This window comes from Zygotorulaspora mrakii, chromosome 2 (genome assembly GCF_013402915.1).
Source record: "Zygotorulaspora mrakii chromosome 2, complete sequence".
NCBI lineage: Eukaryota > Fungi > Ascomycota > Saccharomycetes > Saccharomycetales > Saccharomycetaceae > Zygotorulaspora > Zygotorulaspora mrakii.
The window spans coordinates 346374-367590 of NC_050720.1; the positions used below are offsets into that span (position 1 = coordinate 346374).

Sequence of the window (21217 nt, forward strand, 5' to 3'; positions counted from 1 at the left end):
AATCTCTAAGTATGTCCTCAGGGTTTTCTGACCTTAATGAGACAAATGATAACAACTTAAATCTCAAAATACCTACAAGAAACATTGAGAGGTTTAGCGCTGTGACATCTGAAAGAAACACAACTTTTGCGAGGTATACTCGAAGAAGCACCACCTACAGTAAAGCTTATAAGCGCCATAGAACATCTCAACCACAGAAGATGAGTGCTAGTCAGAAAACTGCACATGAAGATAGTTCTAAAGCTCTCAGCTGGGTCGGATCTTTGATTAAAAGGGGTAGATCGATTTTGTCGAACTTAAAAGAGGAAGATAAAACGTTCGAAAAACAGCTAAGGGAAGAAGCTGAAACTCATAGACTGCATGAAGAATTGGTGAATAATGTATTGAATGATGTTGACGGTGAAATAGTAGATGCAACTACAGGGAAAGGATACGGAACAGATACCTCTTTCAAGAATTTCGATGGAACCTTACGTGATAGCTTCACAGATTCAGGAGCTTCAAAGTCTGAGGATGATATCGAAAATGAGAGCTGCTCCGAGAATGGTTTATTTGTGGATTTAGATCAACATGAGGATGAGGATCGAACAGAACCTGAGACAGAGCTAAATACTGTGATGAACACGAATATTCACAAAGTCAATGAAAGCGACAAGGAGTCTATTGCAAGCGCCACCTCTATCATTATACTATCAGATTATGAAGAGAAGATATCGGCTGATGAACCTCCCAATAGACATACTACGACTAATCATATATTTGAAAAAGTCGTCGATAGAAATAAACTCAGGGATGATTATCAAGATCCTATACCATCTGAAGTGGAATCTACAGAAGAAATGGACCAAGACGATGAATCTCAGTCCTCTGAATCAGATTCGGCATTATCGAGCACTTCATCGAACTCGAGATTTGGGCACTCTTCCATTCCCAATGGTCTGGAGTATAATCCAATGAGAATGGTATTCAACGAATCTGGACATTTTGATGATTACAATAGCCATACTGCGTCTGACACGAGTATACCGCATCATGATGAACTGGAAAGTAAATCACCACGAATATCACTAGACGAAACACGGGTGGATTCTCAGGAAGAATCACAAAAACTGAAAGATAAAATGGATACTGCATCACAAACGAGAATCCATGAATCAACTGCAGAATCGCTAGACATATCAGGGGTAGAGGCAGCGGAAAATTCATCAGAACAATCCGTAGAAGAAAGCATAGCACGAGGAGAAGAATTGTTTGACTTAAACAATAAAACTAATGAAGACAAAATCTCTGCTGACTATGTAAACAAAGATGAAATTTATCCTACACATGTTGATTATGGTCATGATAATCTGCATCGAGAGGATGGTGCAGTGTCGGAAGGCAATTCTATTGAGAAAAGTATTAGGCCAGCAAATACAGAGGCCATGCCCCAAAGGCTGGAAAGTCTCAAAGGGGAGAGAGTCGATACTGGAATTAACAAAGATGCCACGAAGGTACCGGAGGTTACAAATGCCTACACCACCACTCACTCCATGGAGTCTGCGAATGACGGTACCCACTATGAGCTTCCTGGTAATATATATGACTTTGAAGCAATTGCTAACTTAGCCATGAGCCAAGTGCTCTCGGCTAATCACCTAGATCTTCAAGCCGAGGATCGGATAGATGCAGATCTTGGCGAAACATCTAAAATTGTTCAAGATTCTTATAATGAGAACCCTAGAAGTGAGCATGATTATAATGGGGAAAATCAAGAAGATTTATCTGATGGCAATATAGCTGTCTACACCGATGATGGAACGGATACGCATCAAGTATCCGTTCATGAAGGAGTCGAAGACTCTCCTAAGAGAACCCAAATGCCTCTATTAAGGAAAATATTCAAGCCTGATGCTGCGGAAACAGACGAGGACACAACTTTTTCTTCCGCTGCGGATGAAACTTTGTACTATTCAGTTGATGAGAATCTGGATCTTACCTCAAACAGTCAAGAACTACCGGTGGATGAAGAAAAGCAAATGAATTTGACGTATGAAATCCACTTTACTGGATCAGCTTATAGCTCTGCATCTTCCGAGGATAATCGCGAAGTCTTAGAGCCTCCCGAGTATGTTTCACCACTTACAGAAAACCCTTTTTTAACGGCGTATGAGGGAGACCCAATCAGCCTTCTCCAGAGGACGTTGGCATCGATTGGGCAAGCGCCAAAGGTGTGTAGTCAAAAGATGGAAAGCACAGCTGAAAGTACTCAGGTGCAGTTGGAAGAAGAAGGAAGCGAATTATGGAAGGATCAAGGTGAGAAAATGAGTACGAACGCCATTGAACGCGAGACAGCTCTGAATTCTGGCTCAAATAGAAGCACCACGAGTGATAATGTACTGAAATCAGAAATTTCTGTAAATAATGAACAGTCAAGATCGGAGCGTTCACTCGACGCTTCTGAGGGAGCTGGCGAAATTTTGTTGGAGGAGCTAGAATCTCCTGTAACGCCATGCCACATAGTCTTAACAAAACCGATAATCGAAGATTCTGATTTTGAAAACGACAGTGCAGTCTTTGAAAACTCATTCATAGCCGAATTAAAGTCTGGAGACGATACCATAGCTGAAGCAATAGAAGATCTATACCTGGTTGAAACTGATCCAGTAGTAGAATTCCCCGTGATATCGGCGGAAGCTTTTGAGACTTCAACTGCAGCATTTAATATTGAAGAACTGCAGGCTGGCGACAATTCAATATCAATTGTTGAACAAGGCCAACTTTCGTTTGTAATTGAAGAGCCAATAATAGAACTCCCTGATGCAATGGATGAGCCGAGTATAATAGTGGAGGAGTGTGATGTGTACGAGAGAGCACCATCTACAAAACCTTTAGTAAGTTCAACTCATAATAAGAACGAACAGTACTACTCAAATTTCCTTAAAAAAAGATCTTTTTTTGCAGATGAAATAGAAAAAGATGTAAAGAAGGGACATTATGAAAACAAGTGCAGTGCAGCCACAGCGGATGGTGTGAATAACCCTGACATTGAAGTTGAGTCGTCCACCAAGTTGGAAAAAGGCCACGGATCCAAATTAGATCACAGATCCCTCTCAATGAAAGTATTATCTTCTCCGATTCGTGCACTAGGCACGATCGCAAACCATATAAAAAATGTTGGAAATGTCGCATCCGATTTTGTCAAAAGAATTGATGCAATGGATATTGAGGAAGATGCTTCCTCCACAGCAGTAACGATCAATGAATCTGCAGAAAAGAAGGATCAGAAAGTAGATCAAATAACCGCTAATCATGAGGAGCACAGAAAGCTCCAGGATGAGCAACTAAATGAGCAGCAAAATGAGTTGTATCACAATGACGAAAAAGAGCCATGGCTAATCAAGAAAGAAGAAGGTGAGTCTGCTGATCTTGCGACAGGTCTTTTTGATGGAGATTGGAAGCATGAGGTATTAAATAATTCTAACTCTACTAATCAAAGAGACTCGGCTCTTTCAGTCCCTTCTCTTACACGGTTAGAAACCTCCTTGAGCGTGGCAAGAAACGGGGATGGTTCGCAAAAAAGCGAAAATACTCAAGATGTAATATCTAGTATTGAGCATATTCAACACATATCTGACATAGTGGATGGAACACCCCTGAATTTACTCAAATCAGACTTCTTATACTCCAGCGTTAATAACACCGATGTAGTACCTCATGAGGAGTTGAACATGACGGTGAAAGAGGACGGGGAAGCTGAAATTACAATCAATCTTGACAAAAACTTGAATGACTATTTAATTTTGGATGATAAACTGAATATGGATGAATTAAGGAATGAAGAGTTGAATACGACGGTGCAAGTGGGCGGTGAGGCTGACATTACAATTATTTCTGACAACAACACGGATAATATATCAATTTCGGATGAAAAATTGACCAATGATGAAGAGTTAAGTGATGAAAAAATGAATAATGAAGTGTCTAAAAATGAAAAAATGAGCAGCGAGAAGTCTTTGAATGACAATATAAAAGTTACTGGTGAGAATGCTCAAGAACATAGCTATCCAGCAGCAGTTTCCGGAGTAACTACAATCGATGACTTTGAGAATGTAAAAAGTGTAGATATTATCTCTTCTAGTTCAGGATCTGAGTCAATTAGGGTATCAGAAATTAGTGGTTCTCCTTCAGGAATAAATCTGACTAACGTGGCCGCATTACCGGATGACTTGCTGTCTGATCCTCCCTCTGAAGATTCTCCTGATAGTGAGCCCTACGATAACAACAATGAAGATGCTGATGCCCTGTCGAGCGTTGCTCTCGAAGTGGCTGTGATGAAACAAAGTGACGGATCAGGTAAGAGCGATGACTTAAAGACGAGTGCAGCGTCAGAAGTACTCCGAGACGTAGAACAAGAGGACTTTTCAGGGAATGATGACGCATCAACCAGTAATGAGGAAAATTTGCGCCTCGGCATGACATCAAATGTCAACAATTTCAAGTCTCGCTCCAAAAGAAAGCGCTCCAGCCATCCTGCTCTTGTGGGAGGTAAAGCAAGAAAGAGAGCAAGAAAGCTCAAGAAATCCAAATCTAATACGAGTTACTACAGAAATCACAGGAAACAAAGTAAAAGAGGGCAGACTGACTGAGCAGGGATTTAGTATTGGATATCTTGTATGTATGTTTTGTGTTAGTTTTCCTTTTCGAATTACATATCTCCAAATTTTTAGTATTAGGCCCCGGCCGCAGGAACACAGATATAAAACGGCAAATTTCGAAAGCATTTTAGGAATATACAGAGGCCTTTATTCATTAATAGATAGAATCTAATTATTTTTGATGGTTGAAAGGAGAGCATTCAGCGCCCCAGGAAAGGCACTTTTAGTTGGTGGTTACCTAGTCTTGGAACCCGAGTATAAGTCGTATGTTGTGGCACTGTCAGCGCGCATGCATGCAGTTGTTTCCACTTCAGAGGCCATCCAAAAAGGCAATCCCTCTATTCAAGTGAGAAGCTCCCAATTCAACAATGATTGCTGGACCTATCAACTGCAGCAAACCAATGGCTACTCGCTGTCTGAAAGAGACAACAAAAAGAATCCGTTTATCGAGAAAGTACTTCTAAACGTTCTAAATTATTTTGATCCATGTATCTCAAACTTGAAGGATGTGAACATTGAGATTTTCTCTGACTCAGAATATCATTCTCAATCTGAAAGCTCACTCAAGAGAAACTCTCTCAAGAAATTTGCGTTTCACACGAAAAGCATCACAGAGGTTCCAAAAACTGGACTAGGATCATCTGCCGGTTTAGTGACAGTGCTTACAACAGCGTTGGCATCAGTTCTGAGAAAAGAATTGAATCCTTATTCGAAGGCTGACTTGGAAACTATTCACAAGCTTGCACAGGTTGCCCATTGTCAGGCGCAGGGGAAAGTCGGCAGCGGATTTGATGTAGCATCCGCTACATTCGGCTCCATCATTTATCGAAGATTTATGCCGGAGTTAATCTCTAATTTGCCTGATATGTCTGTCTCCAAAATACAAATCTATAAGGAGAAATTGAAACATCTCGTAGATGAGACTGATTGGAACTTTACCGCAGATCGCATTAGATTGCCTGATAATTTGAGATTGATGATGGGAGATGTAAACAATGGTTCCGAAACTACAAAGCTGGTGGGCAAAGTCAAGGCATGGTATAGAGAAGCTTATCCGAGTAGCTCAGAGATTTATGAGAATATCAATTCCAAGAATTCAGCGTTCATTGATTGTCTGAATGAGATAAATAACCTCAGCAAAAATAAGCAAATATATGATGGAATGTTGACTGCGATCAACTCTGGAAATGACGAGGCTATCAACAGTTATACTGCACTGAAGCAGATTAGACAATCTGTGAATGGTATTCGCGAAAATTTCCGCCTGATCACGAAAGAATCTGGAGCAGATGTCGAACCTTTAGTTCAAACAACTTTACTAGATGCGTGCATGAAGCTCAATGGTGTTCTCACGGGCGTTATTCCAGGGGCGGGTGGATTTGATGCGATCGCACTACTGACTACTGATACCACAGATTTACGTTCTCAAACAGATGGTAAACATGACTTTAAAGATGTCTCATGGTTAGATTTGCAACAGGCAGATATAGGTGTTCTAGAAGAAATTCCATCACACTATGATAACCTCCGTAGCGACTAGGCTAACACAAGTCAAAGAAATTGTTAAATTTATAGACTGATTTTACATAGACCTTAATTTCAACTGACTGTATTCCAACCTCTTTTCCTTACACCAGCAACACCACCTTCAAATCTTGATAGAACGTTTCGTATTTTTTCACTAGCAACGAGTTCGTTTATCTTTACCTTCTCATATACAGGCCTTGTTCGCATTTGCTTTTCAGGAGTATATCTGTATTTCGAAGGCAATATCCAATCAGACCTCCTATATGGCTGGCGTACTTTTGGTACTAGGGACTCATATAGATCCCGAATGTTTGTGGTGCGATCGTCTGGCTGAGTATCTGGACTAGAAGAGGCTTCTTTACTTTCACTAAACTTTTGAGATAATCTTGATGATCTTCTCCTTGGATTCTCCGAGTCATTGTTTGTACTAATATTTAAGTATGATACATCACGATTAGGGGATTTTTTACTTTGAGCATCCTCACTTTTAAGAGAGACCGCATTTTCTACTTCATCCTTTTCAATTTGGGCAGCAAGCTGTGCCCTTGTTCTTCTTTTCCTTGCAGGCCCTACATTGTCACCGAGGTCGCCATATAAGTCATCTGGATATGATCTGGCATCACCTTTGCCGCTTCCAACACAAAAATCTGCATCGTCCTGGTCTTCCTCGTCTTCCTCTTCAGATAACAAATTGTTAGATGATGTTCCAGAGGAGTTTGTATAACCTCCAGGAGCTGTGTATTCAGGCATTTTAATCTTTTTGTAATATATGCTGGAATTTCTTCTTCGTAAACTGTCAATATCAACATGCCCACTAGCGGACTTACCCTTTTTAAATGTTTTTATGAGAAAATATTCGTGATATGATTCAAATTCAATTGGCTTGATCTTTTCGGCGTATAATCTGATTTGTGTTTGAAGTTCATCGCGTATTTTATTAGCTTTAAATAAATTATTCCAAATTGCGGCCCCACTCGTCTTTTCTCCAGTAGACTCGTTATTCGCTTTACCCTCTTCGACCATAGAATTTACTCCAGCATTGTTAACAGTCGTATAATCTTTTTCAACATCTGGATATGAACCCTTTGAAGGAATATTATTTTCATTATTATTGACGCCTTCCATGCTATCCTGTTTTATGGTCTCAATTTCTGAGGGAACAATTCTCAACATGGTTCACGTAGCCACGAAATCTTCTATAAATGTTTTGTTTTTTGAAGCTAGTTAGAGCAATCCTCTCCGAATGAATTTCATATTCTGTCCTTTTAAGTGTCAACTGTTGAGCTGCATTTTGTGAAATTTTTCATTACCGGCGCTGGCCGCTTCATTTCTTAATTCACGATTAATCAGGATATAAAAGAAGTGAAAAGAAGGCAGCAATGCACAGCAAAATTGTATATCGAGATTTATTGTATATCGAAAGTAATCTAGTTATGAATTGGTACAGATCACTGTGAATACGCACAGATCACTACGAATATGTACAAACAAGACTCGCGGATACTAAACTTCTGGAGTACTTATGTTCTTGATAAGCTTAATTAGTGCCGTAGGTAGTAGTATTACTGGACGATGCAATTTCTTCCTCTGGCAGTGACTGTTTGCCGGCCTGTTTCTCACGAACTTCCCTGTGAGCTCTTTGTAACAGCACCGAACCTGATATAATTGTCACCAGCACTAGCACGAAGTTAATTGGAAATGGGTTCATCTTGAATATATTGTGAGTCCAAGCATCCAAAACACTTTGAAACATGTTCAGCACACCGGAAATACAGATCAGTGTACCATATATTGTTCCAAAAGTATCAAATCCAAACACCTTGGACACATAGTCGGAAACGACAGTGTAGTAGAATGGTCTGTAGACAACAAGAAGTACAATACCAATTAAATTGGACACAAAGGAATGCGGAATCAAACCCAATATTCCAATTGTAATGGAAGTACCCATGACAATAGCAAGTGTGTCTAGGGTTTTGAAATGATCCAGGATTATGCCTGTCAAAGGAATTGATACTAGGCCACCCAAAGGTAATGCTACATCAAAAATTGAGTTCATGGTGGCTGCCTTTTCAAAATCTCCAAGTAAATACTCCTCTTGTGATCTTATAGTGGCAACAAAATAGTTAATTCTTAACATGCAAATGGTGGTAAAGATGACCATCAAGTAGAAAAGAGGACTTTTCAACTGCTCTCTTACGGTATAACCATGCAATATGCCGAAAATTCCCCCAGTTTTTTTCTCTAGTTTAGCCTCCACGTAAGTTTCCAATACCGATTTTTGGCGACTTCTCTGCGCAGTTAAAATTCCATTTTGTTCCATTGTTTCTTGAGACAATAATGATTGACGCTCCTGTTGATCAGGGATAATAGCAGAACCATCGTCACCTTCTAAAAGATGACCGTTCTCGTCAAGACCTTCGACACTTAGCTTCATAACATTGCCTTGTGTTTTATAAGATTCATGGGGCATAAAGAACAACTGACAGAAAATAATGAACAGTGGAACAACAAGATAAATTTTGAAGAATTTCGATAGATGCAGATCAGAATCCCATTTTTCATAAATGATTCTGTAAAACAAAAACAATGCTGCGCTAGAATCAAATGTACCTGTAATTAGAGAGAGGATAGAGCCTGATCTTTTGGGGAAAGTATTAGCCAATTGGAAGCATGAAATAAATACAAAAGGGCCTCCGACTGCCAAAAGGATGTATCCCGTCAAATAAGGATCTGTATATTTTAAGAGTGAATCAGACCAAATGAACATCTGAGACCCACATATAATCCAGAAAGCTCCAATTATACCGCAGACACGAGGTCCATAACGATCTAAAATTGTTCCAACAGGCAACGCTATCACATTGGTGACACCTGCCGCTGCAGTGAACAAAAAGTTCAATTTCAAATCTTGTTCAACACAAGGACCTTTGGCTTTGAGTATCCCAATGTCATTTTGACACATATCAGCATATATTCCTTCCTTGATCAAGATTGTCTTTAATGCTGCGAAACCAAAGACAATACCAGCGGAGAACAAACACCATATACTGGCGCATGTAATCTGTACAATTTTCAATCTCTTGCTCTTATCCTCTGACATGTTTGCCCAGTTCATAAGTCTTGTTGATAGTTTGGAATGAAAGGCAAATTAGAAATTCCTAATCATTTGACTTCTGTATTTATGTGTGTTCTCTCTCTGCAGTTACCTTATTATTTTTTTCCACCAAGATAAGCTCTCGGCGCAGAAAACGGAGAAGTTGATAAGACATAGTATTTGCAATAGAGAAAGGAGAACCCCGAAATAGAAAGATACTGTAATTGTTCTTGCATATACACTTTTTTTAGTACATAAGGTGCTTTACAATGGTAATGGCATATCAAATCTTGCCCATCGAGTCGATAGCATCAAGAAAACTATCATCAAACGTTGGCTCCATCGACTCTTTTGGAACGTCCTTCGCGGATGCGTTATCAACTGTGTTTGTGTAGTTACCTGTTGTAGTTTGTATCCAATTGCAGACCTGTACTGTAAAATGCTTAGAATTGGGAACGAAGTGGCCACCAGGATGCTTTAGTAAAGTTCTTTTGCCTCCTTCACAAGCATTGAAAAGACTCATAACTCTAATTTCAGACACTACTGTGTCCAACTCACCTTGAACATGCAACGATGGTATACTTATTGGACTCCTTGTGTAGGCTTCCTGGTATTTGATATCGTCAAGTTTAAAACCACTATATGAGATAAAAAATTGAAAGTCTGGTTGTTCTTGTTTGGTTAGATTCAGTAATTCATTGAAATTGGTCAAAAGATAGCCACCGAAACCAGCGCCTTGGCTAAATCCTATCAGGCCATCAAAAGGCCCATTTTCGACGACAAAGTCATGTAATAAGGTCAAAGTGGAGGTCTCGATGTCAAAACTTGCTGAATGAGGATCCTCCTTGAGATACCAACCGTATATTTCGTCTGTGCTATTGGAAGAGCCAAATTTGGACGCCAAATCCAGAGGAGATTTGAGAGGATCACCATCAATGTTTTCGCTTGTTCCATAGAGTCTTTTCAGAAGTGCCTTTGTCACCAAATGGGGTGCCGTAGGATAATATAATTCAAATCCAAGTTTAGTCAGGTTCTTTCTCAGTCCTCCCGTCTTTGATCTAAAAAGTTGGCCAGATTGAGTGAATCCATGCAGCATTAAAACCTTTCTCTTAGTTGCAATGCTCGCCATTTTGCCCACGATCCACTGAGCAGTGTATTCCCTTCCAATTTTTAATTTAGCTGCTGGGGTCGTGTTTTCGGAACTATCAATCGAAGTAGCGTTTCTTTAACTTCTTAAACTTCTTAAACTTTATGATAAATAGTATATAAAGATGTACAAAAGTTTGAAGTAAATTTATGCAGCTTAACATTAAAGGAGTGTTAGTTAATAGTGTTTAACCATTCTGTGACTTTCTTAGCAAACCCTCTGGAATTGGGTACGTAATGACCACCAGAGTGCTTTAGAAAGGTCCTTGTATCTGGTTTACATGAATTGTACAGCGCTTCAACTTTATAAGGCTCTGTTATAGTGTCCAATTCACCTTGGACGTGTAAGGATGGAATGGAAATTGGATTCTTATCGTATTGCTCCTGATAGCATTCAGGCGCAAACCTGAATCCACTAAATACCATAAAAAACTTTAATGGAGGCTGCTGATCCTCCGTCAGGTTCAAAAGACCATTAAAATCGGTCAATAAATAACCTGCTACTCCCGCGCCTTGACTAAACCCAAGAACGCCTTCAAATGGTCCATGTCCAATTACGAAGTCGTGCAAATAATCCAATGTCGCTTTAGGAAGAAAGTATGTACTATTTTGAAGATCATCTTCAATCCATGCCAAAACATTTTTAGCACTGTCAGAAGTGATAACATCACCAAGATCATCTGGGATGTCTGCAGGAGAGTAAGTATTAGGAGCTGTCGCATAAATTACCTCATAGTCTAACTTCTCAAGTTCATTCCTTAATCCCTTGGTTTTTGAACAAAAATATTCACCAGATTGCGCCAAACCATGAAGAGCTAATATCTTTCTGGCCATATCTGAAATGATAAGTAACTATTTCTGTACTTCGTGCTCTCAGCGACCGAACAGAACGTAGTCCTTGAAGATCGAACTTGCTTGAAAAATTCGTAACCCATCGCTAAAAATCTAGCTCAAATATCTTTGACATAGAAAACTGAATCGCTATACAGGGCTCGAATTAAATATCGATAGCTTTAAGTTGAAATCGTTTCTTCAATAGATCTAATTGGAATTTTTGTAGTTCAGAGTTTTTTGCTTCTTAACAAGGTGATCTATTGATTGCCTTTATAAATTAGCAATTAAACCAAGTTCGCTCTTCAAAAGTAAGCTACAAGAGGAAGGAATTGAACCCGCAACAACAAATGACTGGATGTCGGCATATTCAACAAGTATTTGAGAATGAAAAATCAAAGGAAGGTGTTTTAAAGACATGCAATGCAGCAAGATATATGTTAACTCATTTTTCAGCTAAGGATAAATACTTACATGCGATGACATGTTCAAAATGCCATGAGATTAATCGCGGAACAACGTTCATGTGTCTTCAATGTGGATTTTGCGGGTGCTGGAATAACTCACATTTTCTCACCCATAGTAAGAAGGTTGGGCATGTTTTTGGGATAAGTTCCAGTAATGGATTGCTTTTCTGTTTCAAATGTGGAGATTATATCGGAGATGTTGAACTAATAATGGTTTCAATGCTCAATAAGCATTGGGAAGACGTATCTTTAAAGACTGTGGTACCAAAGATGAACCAAAGAGATGGTCTGAGTGGCTTATTGAATATGGGATCTACGTGTTTCATGAGCAGTATTTTGCAGTGTTTGATTCGAAATCCTTATTTCTTTCAGTTTTCTATAAGTCATTCACATACTAAAATCTGTCCTGTTCAAGATATGTCCTCATGTATATCCTGCGCGTTGGAGCAAATGGTACATCAGTTTTATGGTTCCCCTTACAAACACCAGGAACCATATGCCGGCTTCATTGGCTTACTCACATCTTCGTGGAAAAGAAATGAAAATCTTGCAGGCTATTCACAACAGGATGCACATGAATTTTGGCAATTTTTATTGAATCAAATACATAATGATTATTTGAGATGTCACAACAAAGAAAATGACAAGCAGCATAATGACGTCTTATGCGAGTGCGTTGCTCATCTATCCTTTCAAGGGCTTCTTAAGAGCTCTATAGTTTGCCCAGCTTGTCATAACATCTTTAGAACAACTTTCGATCCTTTCATGGATTTGTCCTTAAACATCAAAGATAAATCCACTCTTTACAACTGTCTGGACAGCTTTCATAAAGAAGAGCAATTGCATGATTTTGACTACCACTGCGATATATGTAATACATCAGAGGATGCTATCAAACAACTAAGCGTTTACAAATTGCCTCCTGTTCTGGTTTTACAGTTAAAGAGATCAGAACATCTTTTAAATGGGAATAGCGTCAAGCTGGATAACTTCGTAGAATACCCCTCATATTTGAACATGAAAAATTACCTTGATAACGAAGACACCATGAGAATGACCCCAGACGTCATCTATGAATTGATAGGTGTTGTCTCTCATAAGGGCAGCGCCAGCGAAGGTCATTATATAGCAATTACCAAAGTATCAGGTGGCCAATGGTTTAAGTTCAATGATTCGATGGTTTACTCGCTGACTGAAAAGGAAGCATTAAGCGAGCAAGCATACTTACTCTTTTATGCGGCCTTGCAAGTCAATTAGAATTGCACTCACTATGGCTAAAAACATTTGGTATGCATTTTTGAAAATATATACAGGTATTTCATATTTAATCAAAAAAATCATCGTCATCCTCAGCACCAATTCCTTGATTGAATTTGCCCGAAATTCCAGATCTGATGCCTCCCTTGGCAAGGTTCAATCTTTTGGATTCTCGTGCATCCTCATCATCTTGATTTATTATCAGTCTTTCGTCCTTTTCGGAAACAGCTCCGACACGAACCATAAGTTCTTCAAAATCTTTTAATTTAGTATCATTACCCCCGAGCTCCAACAAAGTTATCATATTCTTGACAACATCTCCTTTGTAATATACTAGTAAGGTTGGACAATTTGATTCTGGATAATTTTCTATAGCTCGAGTAGCTTTTATTTCTACAAATTTTATTTCGCGAAACCTTGGTGATAGCTTTCTAAAGATGTTAGCCAAAATTCTACTTTGCAATTTGCTTTCTAAACTGAGGTGCACAAAGACGTATACACCCGTGGTTTCATTAGAACCTCGCTTTTTTTCATCTTCTTCACTGTCCGATTCAATACTCAGAGAAGCTAGTCCTTTCCCTTTAGTATCACCTATACTAGCCAATGTAATCTCCTTATGATACTCGGGTTTATTTATTTCGATAACATCGCCAAATTTCGATTTTTCCTGCATTTTTGCAATTTCTGCTAGCCTTTTTCTCTTGTACAATTCCAAGAAATCTTCGTCTTCTTCATCTTCTAAATCTTCAAGGTCCGAAAGGGCTTTATCCTCAAGTCTATTCTCATGCTGCTTTGCCAATGCTTCCTCCAATGCTTCCTCCAATTGTTCTGAGGGTGAAGGTGGCCTTTGAGGAATAACACCTTTATCTCTCAAAATGTCATTCCACTCCGTGTCCTCGGACTCGTCCACTTGGACTTGAAACATAGGTTCGTTCTGCATGGAATCAATGATATTAATTTAGTATTCAACGAGAGCTTTCCCTATGACGTCGATCAGTAGTCGTTCCATTTGGATTTAACATTTTTGTTTTTTCATTCTATTGAAAAATAGAGGTCGCGCTAATGGCGCTTTCAACATATGCGAAAGGTAAATTATACACTATATATGGAAGATTATCTTCTCTTTCTCGCCAGAAGACTGCTCAAGATGTCAGTCTTTGGGGTACGCGAAGATTTTGCCTTACTACCAGATATCCTTTTGGTAGAAGAAGTGCTAATCGCTCTAGAAGCTTTTGTTTTGTTTTGTGTGTTTCTTCTTGCAGTCATGTCTTCATCTTCTTCACTAAATACTCTCTCATCAATATTGTTAGCCTCATCAGCCTCCTCTAACAGAATAATTGATGATGTTTCTGGTTGCGGCTTCTTTTTCCTCGTTGATTCCGTATTACCTCTAGCAGGCTTTTTCCCTAATCCGTCTTCGTGAGACAGAACGATGTCCTCATTGCTTTCATGTTCTTCAGAGTTACTACTTTCCGCATCAATATTTGCAGACAGCAGGTCTTCAGCAGCTGCTGTTTGTTGAGGTGTAAAAGGGACACTGTTATTCGACCTTTTGACCTGCTTTATCAGGGACTTGATGTGTTCAGGGTTGTTCGTTTGTAAAAAGTCCTTGTTGGAGAATAGTATATCCACTTCATTATCTATTTCACGATCAATGAAGTCTTTGAGAGCCAACTTTTCATCTTTCTCGACAAATTTCTTTACAGCTTCATTCATTCCGACTTCAGGTAATAAAGATAGTTGCATCTTAGCTAGTAAATCGTTCACTAAGGTCTGTACTTCCAACTCTCCCCCCGCTTCATCAATTAGTGTCTCGATGTCTTTATCACTGCTAGCTGTTCTCTTATTTCTCTTAGTTGTTGTTAGATGCCTTTTCTTACTTTTGAAGAACTGAATTACGTTGTTGCTATTTGCAACCCTTCCCACAAATTTGTTACTTACTCTGCGAGGATTTTCAACTTGGTAATCAATTGAAGCCAGGTCGTGAAGGGGACCGCTATAATCAACTCGAAGTCTTATCAGAGGCAACGGTATTTGAGGATCTATATCGTTATCATTGACATTACTATATTCATCAGCAATCTTTTCCTTGGTCTGCTCGTTGGCTTCGGAGATCATTTCTTCTACCTGCTCTACCAAATGTCTAGTTATTCCTTCCTTGTCATGTGGTCGCAAATGCGGAACGTCTCGTAGAGCAACTGATCTCATCACAAAGGTTCGTACACTATTCAGCGGTACGGGAATCAATTTCGGCTGCAAATTGTATTTAAGTTCGAGAATGAAAACGTTTTTTGGTTGGGCTTCCGCCTCACATAATGACGTTGCAACGGAAGAACCTGCTTGTAGCACATCAAAGTTTTTGGTGGGATTGTGTACCAGATGTGGCACACATTCATGTTCATGTCCCCATATCACAATATCAAGAAAATCGGGTAAAAATTGTTCCGGTAGAAACGCGGTATTGCTATGCCCCGTATGATTTTGATGCACGCACATTATATTAAACCATTCTCCTTCACGCATTGCAGGCACTTCAAAAGTCACATTCCCATCCTTAAATGTACGGAAGAGACGCTCATCTCTCACAGAGGCCATACCATACAGAGCCAATTTGGTGTCACCCTTTTGAAAAAGTAAAGGTACTACCTTTATGTTATCGGTTTCCATCACTTTACCAAAGTGATTCACGAGACCACCGACTTGTAAAATGTCCATTGGACACAAAAAGCTATCTCCTGTAGCATCATCGTGGTTGCCTGCAATTGCAAACATTGGTATTGAGATATTGAAATTTGGATCTTCGTAATTAACGTTCGTGAACTCATTATAATGAAACACCTTAGAGGGATCACTCAATAATTCCAGTTCACACGGCTTGTCTCCCATACAAGCTAATCTCAAAGATTTCATAACTTGGTATAAAGATTTTTTTGTTGGATTGTTAACATGAAACAGATCACCGCCTTGTATTATCATATCCACCTTATTATTTTTGGCTATCATCATTATTTCTTGGAACGTCTTCCAGGAATCATTACCTGTAATAGGTTCATTCTCATTATATCCAACATGATTATCTGTTGTTATTAGGATCCTTATCGTGTTTTCATCAGGATAATCCATTACACTCGTATAATTCACATATATCTTTGAATCTCTTTTCTTCACGTAGTGTGCTTTTTTTTCTAAATCAATGACGGTGCTTTATTTTATCCTCCACTGGTTGACTCAACGACGAAATCGAGCCTGTAGATCAAGATAGTAATACACACTGCGATGACGAAGGATATTCCGTACTATTGCGACAACGAAGATTCAAACATTATAAGATTATTTGTTATTAGACATGGTCAAACGGAGCACAATGTGCAAAAGATTTTACAGGGGCACCAAGATACTGATTTAAACCGTACAGGTATTGCCCAGGCTGCAAAATTGGGCGATTATCTCGAAAAGAGTAACATCAAGTTCGATAAAGTGTTTAGCAGTGATTTGAAAAGATGTAAGCAGACTATTCAGAAAGTTCTCGAAACATCAGGTCAGGCGAATATCTCAGTAGAGTATTGTAAAGGCCTCAGGGAACGTTGTATGGGGGTCATTGAAGGTATGCATATTACAGATGCTGAAGCTTATGCTTCAAAGCACGGTAAAGGCTCGTTTAGAGATTTTGGAGAAAGTCCCGATGACTTTTTAGAGAGACTCACCTCCTGTCTTGGAAAATGTATCGCAGACTCTATCGCTGAAAACAGTCAGGTCGCAAACCTAGCTGTTGTAAGCCATGGGGGCGCTATAAGAACTTTATTAAGATGGTTGCATTATGAAGAAGGAAATGCCCACAATATTATTGTGTTCAACACATCAGTAACAATTATAGATTATTTTAGACAGACTGGGGAGTTCGTCGTAAGACGGGTCGGCAACACCCAGCATTTAGGAGATGGTGAATTTGTAGTCAGCGATTTAAGGTTGCGGTAAAGCGCTTTCACTTAGCCTTATCTTAAGACCAAAACATATATATTTAGGCAGCCGGCTTTTTATCTATAGAAAGAGACACATGCCGAACTCAGAATATCTTAGACCGCCTTACCCACCAAGTATTTCAATTAGGAGCGACGAGTGGCCTGCCAATTGAAGTACTTAGGATTTCAAGAGGACCCGGCTCCTCCAAGTCTGTGTATTAGAAGCTTCACGCAGATACCTGTCCTAACATAAGTAATTACTGCGCACTTAGTATACATCATGTGGTGGGAGCCGGGAACCATTACAGTGGACTTTCTTGAGTTAACAACCCTAGCAACTCTTGGTTGCTCTTTGATATATGATAATTTACGCTTGTGTATAGTTGTAACTTAATAGCACAGTATAAAATATGTGTGTTTGTAGAGGCCAGATCACTTAATGTTAACCGAACATTTACTCTATGCGAATATCTTTTGAAACACGATAGCACATACATTCTGGAGGACAGTAAGATACACAGAAAACTAATGTCACAAAAGAAGCAGCTAATACCCTTGCAGAAAGTTTACCCCATCCTCTTGCGGAGAAAAAACTTTGTAGGCCTTATTTTCTGCGTCTCGATTGATTGCCAGCAACGTCTGTTGCGTTTTGGTCCCGATATGATTTATGTGAGAGCCTGCCCGACATATAACATAGTTTCTTTTTGCTATTTGCAGATGGCAGCCGGAAAATCAGTGAAATATGACCGTTCCACTCAGTTACTGAGAACAAGCAGTCGACCATCAAGGGTTTGCTAGCACAGGTCGTTTTACCGCCGAGCTGTCCTAGTGCCCCCATGCAGGGGCCGAAAAGAAAGTAGCTCGTTCTCTGATTGTCACACAAACATACCGCTGACCTAAACGGATGGAGAATACAATATACGCAAGCAAAAGTTAATCGTTAACGTTCTCTTGGACTTCTCTTGGACTTCTCTTATATCATCACATCTTTTTGTTACCAAAATCATCCGTCATGCTTATCTAAAATTAACCAATACTTCCAGTATCAAGCTAACACTCAATTAATTGGACACTTTTCAGAGTTATAACTTGATCCCTCTTCCAGTCTCATATTTTGGCATCACCCATTGCGCAAAAACTGGTATTCTGAGTAGGAAACGCAATCAGACCACCACGGCAAACGTCACAAATGCAACGCATATTTTCTGACAATTCTCTCACGCTGAGGCTTCTCAAGGTGCCAAACACTTGCCTGTCTACTGCTGAAATTCGATATCTGTAGTTTTATCTGTTATATAGTCCGAAATCCAGGGGTTCTCAAGGTTTTTTTCAAGACGGAGCGGAGCGCAAGGGGTGAGTCCGCTCACATAGTATTTTAGACAGCAGCTCAATTAGTAGCCAGTTATTTCAGATATCAGTACCGATATATAGAACTGGTACTTATTCCTGACATTTGGGCTTGGTTAATATACAATTGGGAACCTTTGTAAGTTGAGATGTGGAAGACAATTGTTGATGCGTGGAACGGCAATAATGAGGAGGAGCATAATTATGGTACTACAAAAGTTTTTGATTTCGAAGGCATGAAGAATCTCATCAAGAGAAAGGATCCTTCCATTGTTCTGGTTGATGTTAGAGAGCCAGCAGAATGCGAAGTAGTCAAAATTCCAGGATCAATCAATGTGCCATTCAGGTCGCATCCACAAGGCTTTAGCTTGGGTGACGGTGAGTTTTTGAGCACTTTTGGGATCCCAAAGCCCACCAAGGACAAAGAACTTGTATTTTATTGCGCATCTGGTAGAAGAGCAGCGAGCGCGGAAAGCGTTGCTGAAAAGAGCGGTTATACCCATACTGCCTTATATCCTGGCTCCATCAATGACTGGGTTGCCAGGGGAGGCGATAAAGCATACTTCTAAGATTTTTAGGTGATCTGTGGACTCTTTACATATTATCCGTTCATGTTTGGTGCGGGGTCGCTTCAATTGGCAATTGAAGACATTCTATTGTGTATTGTTTCCATAGTGTTCTTTTATAAATCAGTACTTGAACGACGTTTTCGCAAATATAACAAGTAGCTACAAAACAATCACAATAGGAAAAATACAAAAAATAAAGAATGCTGAGATTACATTGCGTGCGCAGAATATGTCCCTCACAGGTATTCTTGAGGACTTTATCTTCAAACAATCCTAAAGTATATTCTTTCGACGATGTCAGAAAGATGGTGGAACATACACCAAAATCAACAGTACTAGTTGATGTTAGGGAGCCAAGAGAACTGGAAAGTTATGAAATGCCCAATGCCATCAATATTCCGCTGCAAAGTGCGCCCGGCGCATTATCTCTGAATAATAATGAATTTGAAGAATTATTTCATTTCCCCAAGCCTCCTAAGGATAAGGAACTTGTATTCTTCTGCTTAAAGGGAATTAGAGCAAAAGCTGCAGAGGAATTAGCAAGGTCTTACGGCTATGAAAAAACTGCCGTGTATCCTGGTTCGATAAGTGAATGGCTTGCAAAAGGTGGTGAAAAGGTTAAGCCAAAAAATGAGCCCTGAAAAAAAATTCCTGATTTATTCCGCTCAAGTTACGCTTACATGGCTAGTTGTACAAATAATTCTACCTAGTCTTATGAAATTCAAATTGCTTAAATTCTTTACCCAATCTCTTCTTTCTTTTCCTTTCCATGACTTTCTCACGTTGTTGAGATTTCATGTGGTCAAACTTCCATTTCTGAATAACTTTCCTTCTATCGTTTTTCTTTAGGTGAAATTTATTCTTGTTATCTTTATTAATATCCCTTTCATAATCTTGAATAATTTGGCGCTCCAGCTCCTTATTTTGTAATGTCTGTAACTTAGATTTCATACTTTTCAGCTGTTCGTTCATTTCTTGTACTTCAAATGTCGAAACTTTAGATAAGAACTTTTTGTCTTTTAATAATGATTCTAATTCTTTGATTTCTTTGCTCCTGTATTCATCTAAAAACTTGTAATTCTTCCTCGTTGCTACATCATTTTGGGGTTCGCCTGTGGATTTATCAAATCTAATATCCTGATATAGATTTGAGTTTCTATTCTTTGGGATATCAAGACCCGGAATATCTCTGATCTTTGGAACACGCTTTTTGGACGAGTGTTCCTTAGGAGCATGTTTACCCTTCTTTGTGCTTCTTTTACTAGAACTGTTTCTAATTTGATCGTCTTCGAAAAAGTCTCCTTCATCAGAATTGGATTCTGATTCCGATTCCTCACTATTTGGCTCGAAGGATTTTTCCTTATAATCCTTTTGAGGTATACTCTTTTTCCTCTCGTCTTTTTCACTCTCTAATAACATGGTATCAGCTTTTTTCAGCGAACCAAATGTTAAAGTTTTTAGCTCATCGTCGCTAGAATCGTTAGCGTTATTGTCCACTTTGCTAGCTCTTCTTTTTATTATCTCTTCGAAATGTTCCTCATCTGAGGCAGATTCATAGCCAGGCTGAATGCTCTTGAAGAAGTAAGACATGATAGCACTTAGGCATGTAACACCAAGAAATATTTGTGTTTATAAACAGATGTTATATACCTCATCGCATATATTTTTCATTTTTTTTTTTCACGTATCGTCTTTACATGGCGTCTATAAATTGATGCGTTGTAGGTAATTGAGTGGCATCTTAAAAGACGACACCAAATAAAAACATAGCACATTAAATGATTCATTTTTTGATGGATGCATATTTATATAAAAAAATTAAATCAAAAGCTTCTTTTGATGTGCAATTTCTTTCTTAAGTTCAAGCCCATGCCAAGGTTTTGAGCCTTGCTGTAGGGTGTATTTACAAGTGACATCGAAGCTCAAACAAGCGTGCATGCTCAGCTGTTTTCAATACTCTCTTTTAAGCTCAGCTTTCTAGAATGACGATCAAATATGTTGGATATTTCTTGGAATGAAGTAGTCCTAGGGTCAACTTCCATCTCAGTTTTGTCCTTGAAAGTAATCTTGACAGTTGGTACCTTTACGGAATCACTCGTTAAAACTTCATTCTGAATTTGTGCACCCTGTATTCTTTGTGCTGGTGGTATGGCACTTAGAAGCAGTCTTGCGGTTTTCGCTGTATAATATTTAATATGGATTGTTAGTATTCTGAAATTTGCACAGCGTAAAAATTCTTCACGTATAATGAACCATATGGAGACATACCCTCTGTTCCAAATGGGTTGAATCTCACCACCACTTTTGCGAAAAATTTCGTTATCATAATTGGTGACTGATAATAGCTGCTTCCCTTACGCTGTTTGATACACATCAAACT

General features: G+C 39.1%; 14 protein-coding genes across 14 annotated transcripts; 6 read left to right on the forward strand and 8 right to left on the reverse strand.

The window, feature by feature from the left end:
- Positions 1–11: 11 nt before the first annotated feature.
- Positions 12–4628, forward strand: ESC1 (Esc1p; the record flags this gene model as incomplete). The annotated part of the gene is made up of 1 exon (XM_037286982.1): positions 12–4628. One exon carries the CDS (start codon positions 12–14, stop codon positions 4626–4628), a length of 4617 nt encoding a protein of 1538 aa, XP_037142877.1.
- A 190-nt stretch (positions 4629–4818) lies between these two features.
- ERG8 (phosphomevalonate kinase) lies at positions 4819–6177 on the forward strand (the record flags this gene model as incomplete). Its single annotated transcript, XM_037286983.1, has 1 exon — positions 4819–6177. One exon carries the CDS (start codon positions 4819–4821, stop codon positions 6175–6177), a length of 1359 nt encoding a protein of 452 aa, XP_037142878.1.
- Positions 6178–6236: 59 nt separating this feature from the next.
- On the reverse strand, positions 6237–7337 carry RFM1 (Rfm1p; the record flags this gene model as incomplete). Its single annotated transcript, XM_037286984.1, has 1 exon — positions 6237–7337. One exon carries the CDS (start codon positions 7335–7337, stop codon positions 6237–6239), a length of 1101 nt encoding a protein of 366 aa, XP_037142879.1.
- Positions 7338–7701: 364 nt separating this feature from the next.
- Positions 7702–9282, reverse strand: FMP42 (Fmp42p; the record flags this gene model as incomplete). Its single annotated transcript, XM_037286985.1, has 1 exon — positions 7702–9282. One exon carries the CDS (start codon positions 9280–9282, stop codon positions 7702–7704), a length of 1581 nt encoding a protein of 526 aa, XP_037142880.1.
- A 262-nt stretch (positions 9283–9544) lies between these two features.
- Positions 9545–10390, reverse strand: FSH3 (putative serine hydrolase; the record flags this gene model as incomplete). Its single annotated transcript, XM_037286986.1, has 1 exon — positions 9545–10390. One exon carries the CDS (start codon positions 10388–10390, stop codon positions 9545–9547), a length of 846 nt encoding a protein of 281 aa, XP_037142881.1.
- Positions 10391–10581: 191 nt separating this feature from the next.
- Positions 10582–11241, reverse strand: FSH2 (putative serine hydrolase; the record flags this gene model as incomplete). The annotated part of the gene is made up of 1 exon (XM_037286987.1): positions 10582–11241. One exon carries the CDS (start codon positions 11239–11241, stop codon positions 10582–10584), a length of 660 nt encoding a protein of 219 aa, XP_037142882.1.
- A 347-nt stretch (positions 11242–11588) lies between these two features.
- UBP8 (ubiquitin-specific protease UBP8) lies at positions 11589–12962 on the forward strand (the record flags this gene model as incomplete). Its single annotated transcript, XM_037286988.1, has 1 exon — positions 11589–12962. The coding sequence occupies one exon, from the start codon at positions 11589–11591 to the stop codon at positions 12960–12962; it is 1374 nt and encodes a 457-aa protein (XP_037142883.1).
- Positions 12963–13029: 67 nt separating this feature from the next.
- Positions 13030–13902, reverse strand: PLP2 (Plp2p; the record flags this gene model as incomplete). Its single annotated transcript, XM_037286989.1, has 1 exon — positions 13030–13902. One exon carries the CDS (start codon positions 13900–13902, stop codon positions 13030–13032), a length of 873 nt encoding a protein of 290 aa, XP_037142884.1.
- A 173-nt stretch (positions 13903–14075) lies between these two features.
- On the reverse strand, positions 14076–16085 carry MRE11 (MRX complex nuclease subunit; the record flags this gene model as incomplete). The annotated part of the gene is made up of 1 exon (XM_037286990.1): positions 14076–16085. One exon carries the CDS (start codon positions 16083–16085, stop codon positions 14076–14078), a length of 2010 nt encoding a protein of 669 aa, XP_037142885.1.
- Positions 16086–16238: 153 nt separating this feature from the next.
- Positions 16239–16937, forward strand: HG535_0B01960 (phosphoglycerate mutase; the record flags this gene model as incomplete). Its single annotated transcript, XM_037286991.1, has 1 exon — positions 16239–16937. The coding sequence occupies one exon, from the start codon at positions 16239–16241 to the stop codon at positions 16935–16937; it is 699 nt and encodes a 232-aa protein (XP_037142886.1).
- Positions 16938–18417: 1480 nt separating this feature from the next.
- On the forward strand, positions 18418–18837 carry RDL1 (thiosulfate sulfurtransferase RDL1; the record flags this gene model as incomplete). The annotated part of the gene is made up of 1 exon (XM_037286992.1): positions 18418–18837. One exon carries the CDS (start codon positions 18418–18420, stop codon positions 18835–18837), a length of 420 nt encoding a protein of 139 aa, XP_037142887.1.
- Positions 18838–19037: 200 nt separating this feature from the next.
- Positions 19038–19478, forward strand: RDL2 (thiosulfate sulfurtransferase RDL2; the record flags this gene model as incomplete). The annotated part of the gene is made up of 1 exon (XM_037286993.1): positions 19038–19478. One exon carries the CDS (start codon positions 19038–19040, stop codon positions 19476–19478), a length of 441 nt encoding a protein of 146 aa, XP_037142888.1.
- A 61-nt stretch (positions 19479–19539) lies between these two features.
- RRP36 (rRNA-processing protein RRP36) lies at positions 19540–20427 on the reverse strand (the record flags this gene model as incomplete). The annotated part of the gene is made up of 1 exon (XM_037286994.1): positions 19540–20427. The coding sequence occupies one exon, from the start codon at positions 20425–20427 to the stop codon at positions 19540–19542; it is 888 nt and encodes a 295-aa protein (XP_037142889.1).
- A 350-nt stretch (positions 20428–20777) lies between these two features.
- On the reverse strand, positions 20778–21163 carry MRPL44 (mitochondrial 54S ribosomal protein mL53; the record flags this gene model as incomplete). The annotated part of the gene is made up of 2 exons (XM_037286995.1): positions 20778–21016; positions 21106–21163. The coding sequence occupies 2 exons, from the start codon at positions 21161–21163 to the stop codon at positions 20778–20780; spliced, it is 297 nt and encodes a 98-aa protein (XP_037142890.1).
- Positions 21164–21217: the final 54 nt, after the last annotated feature.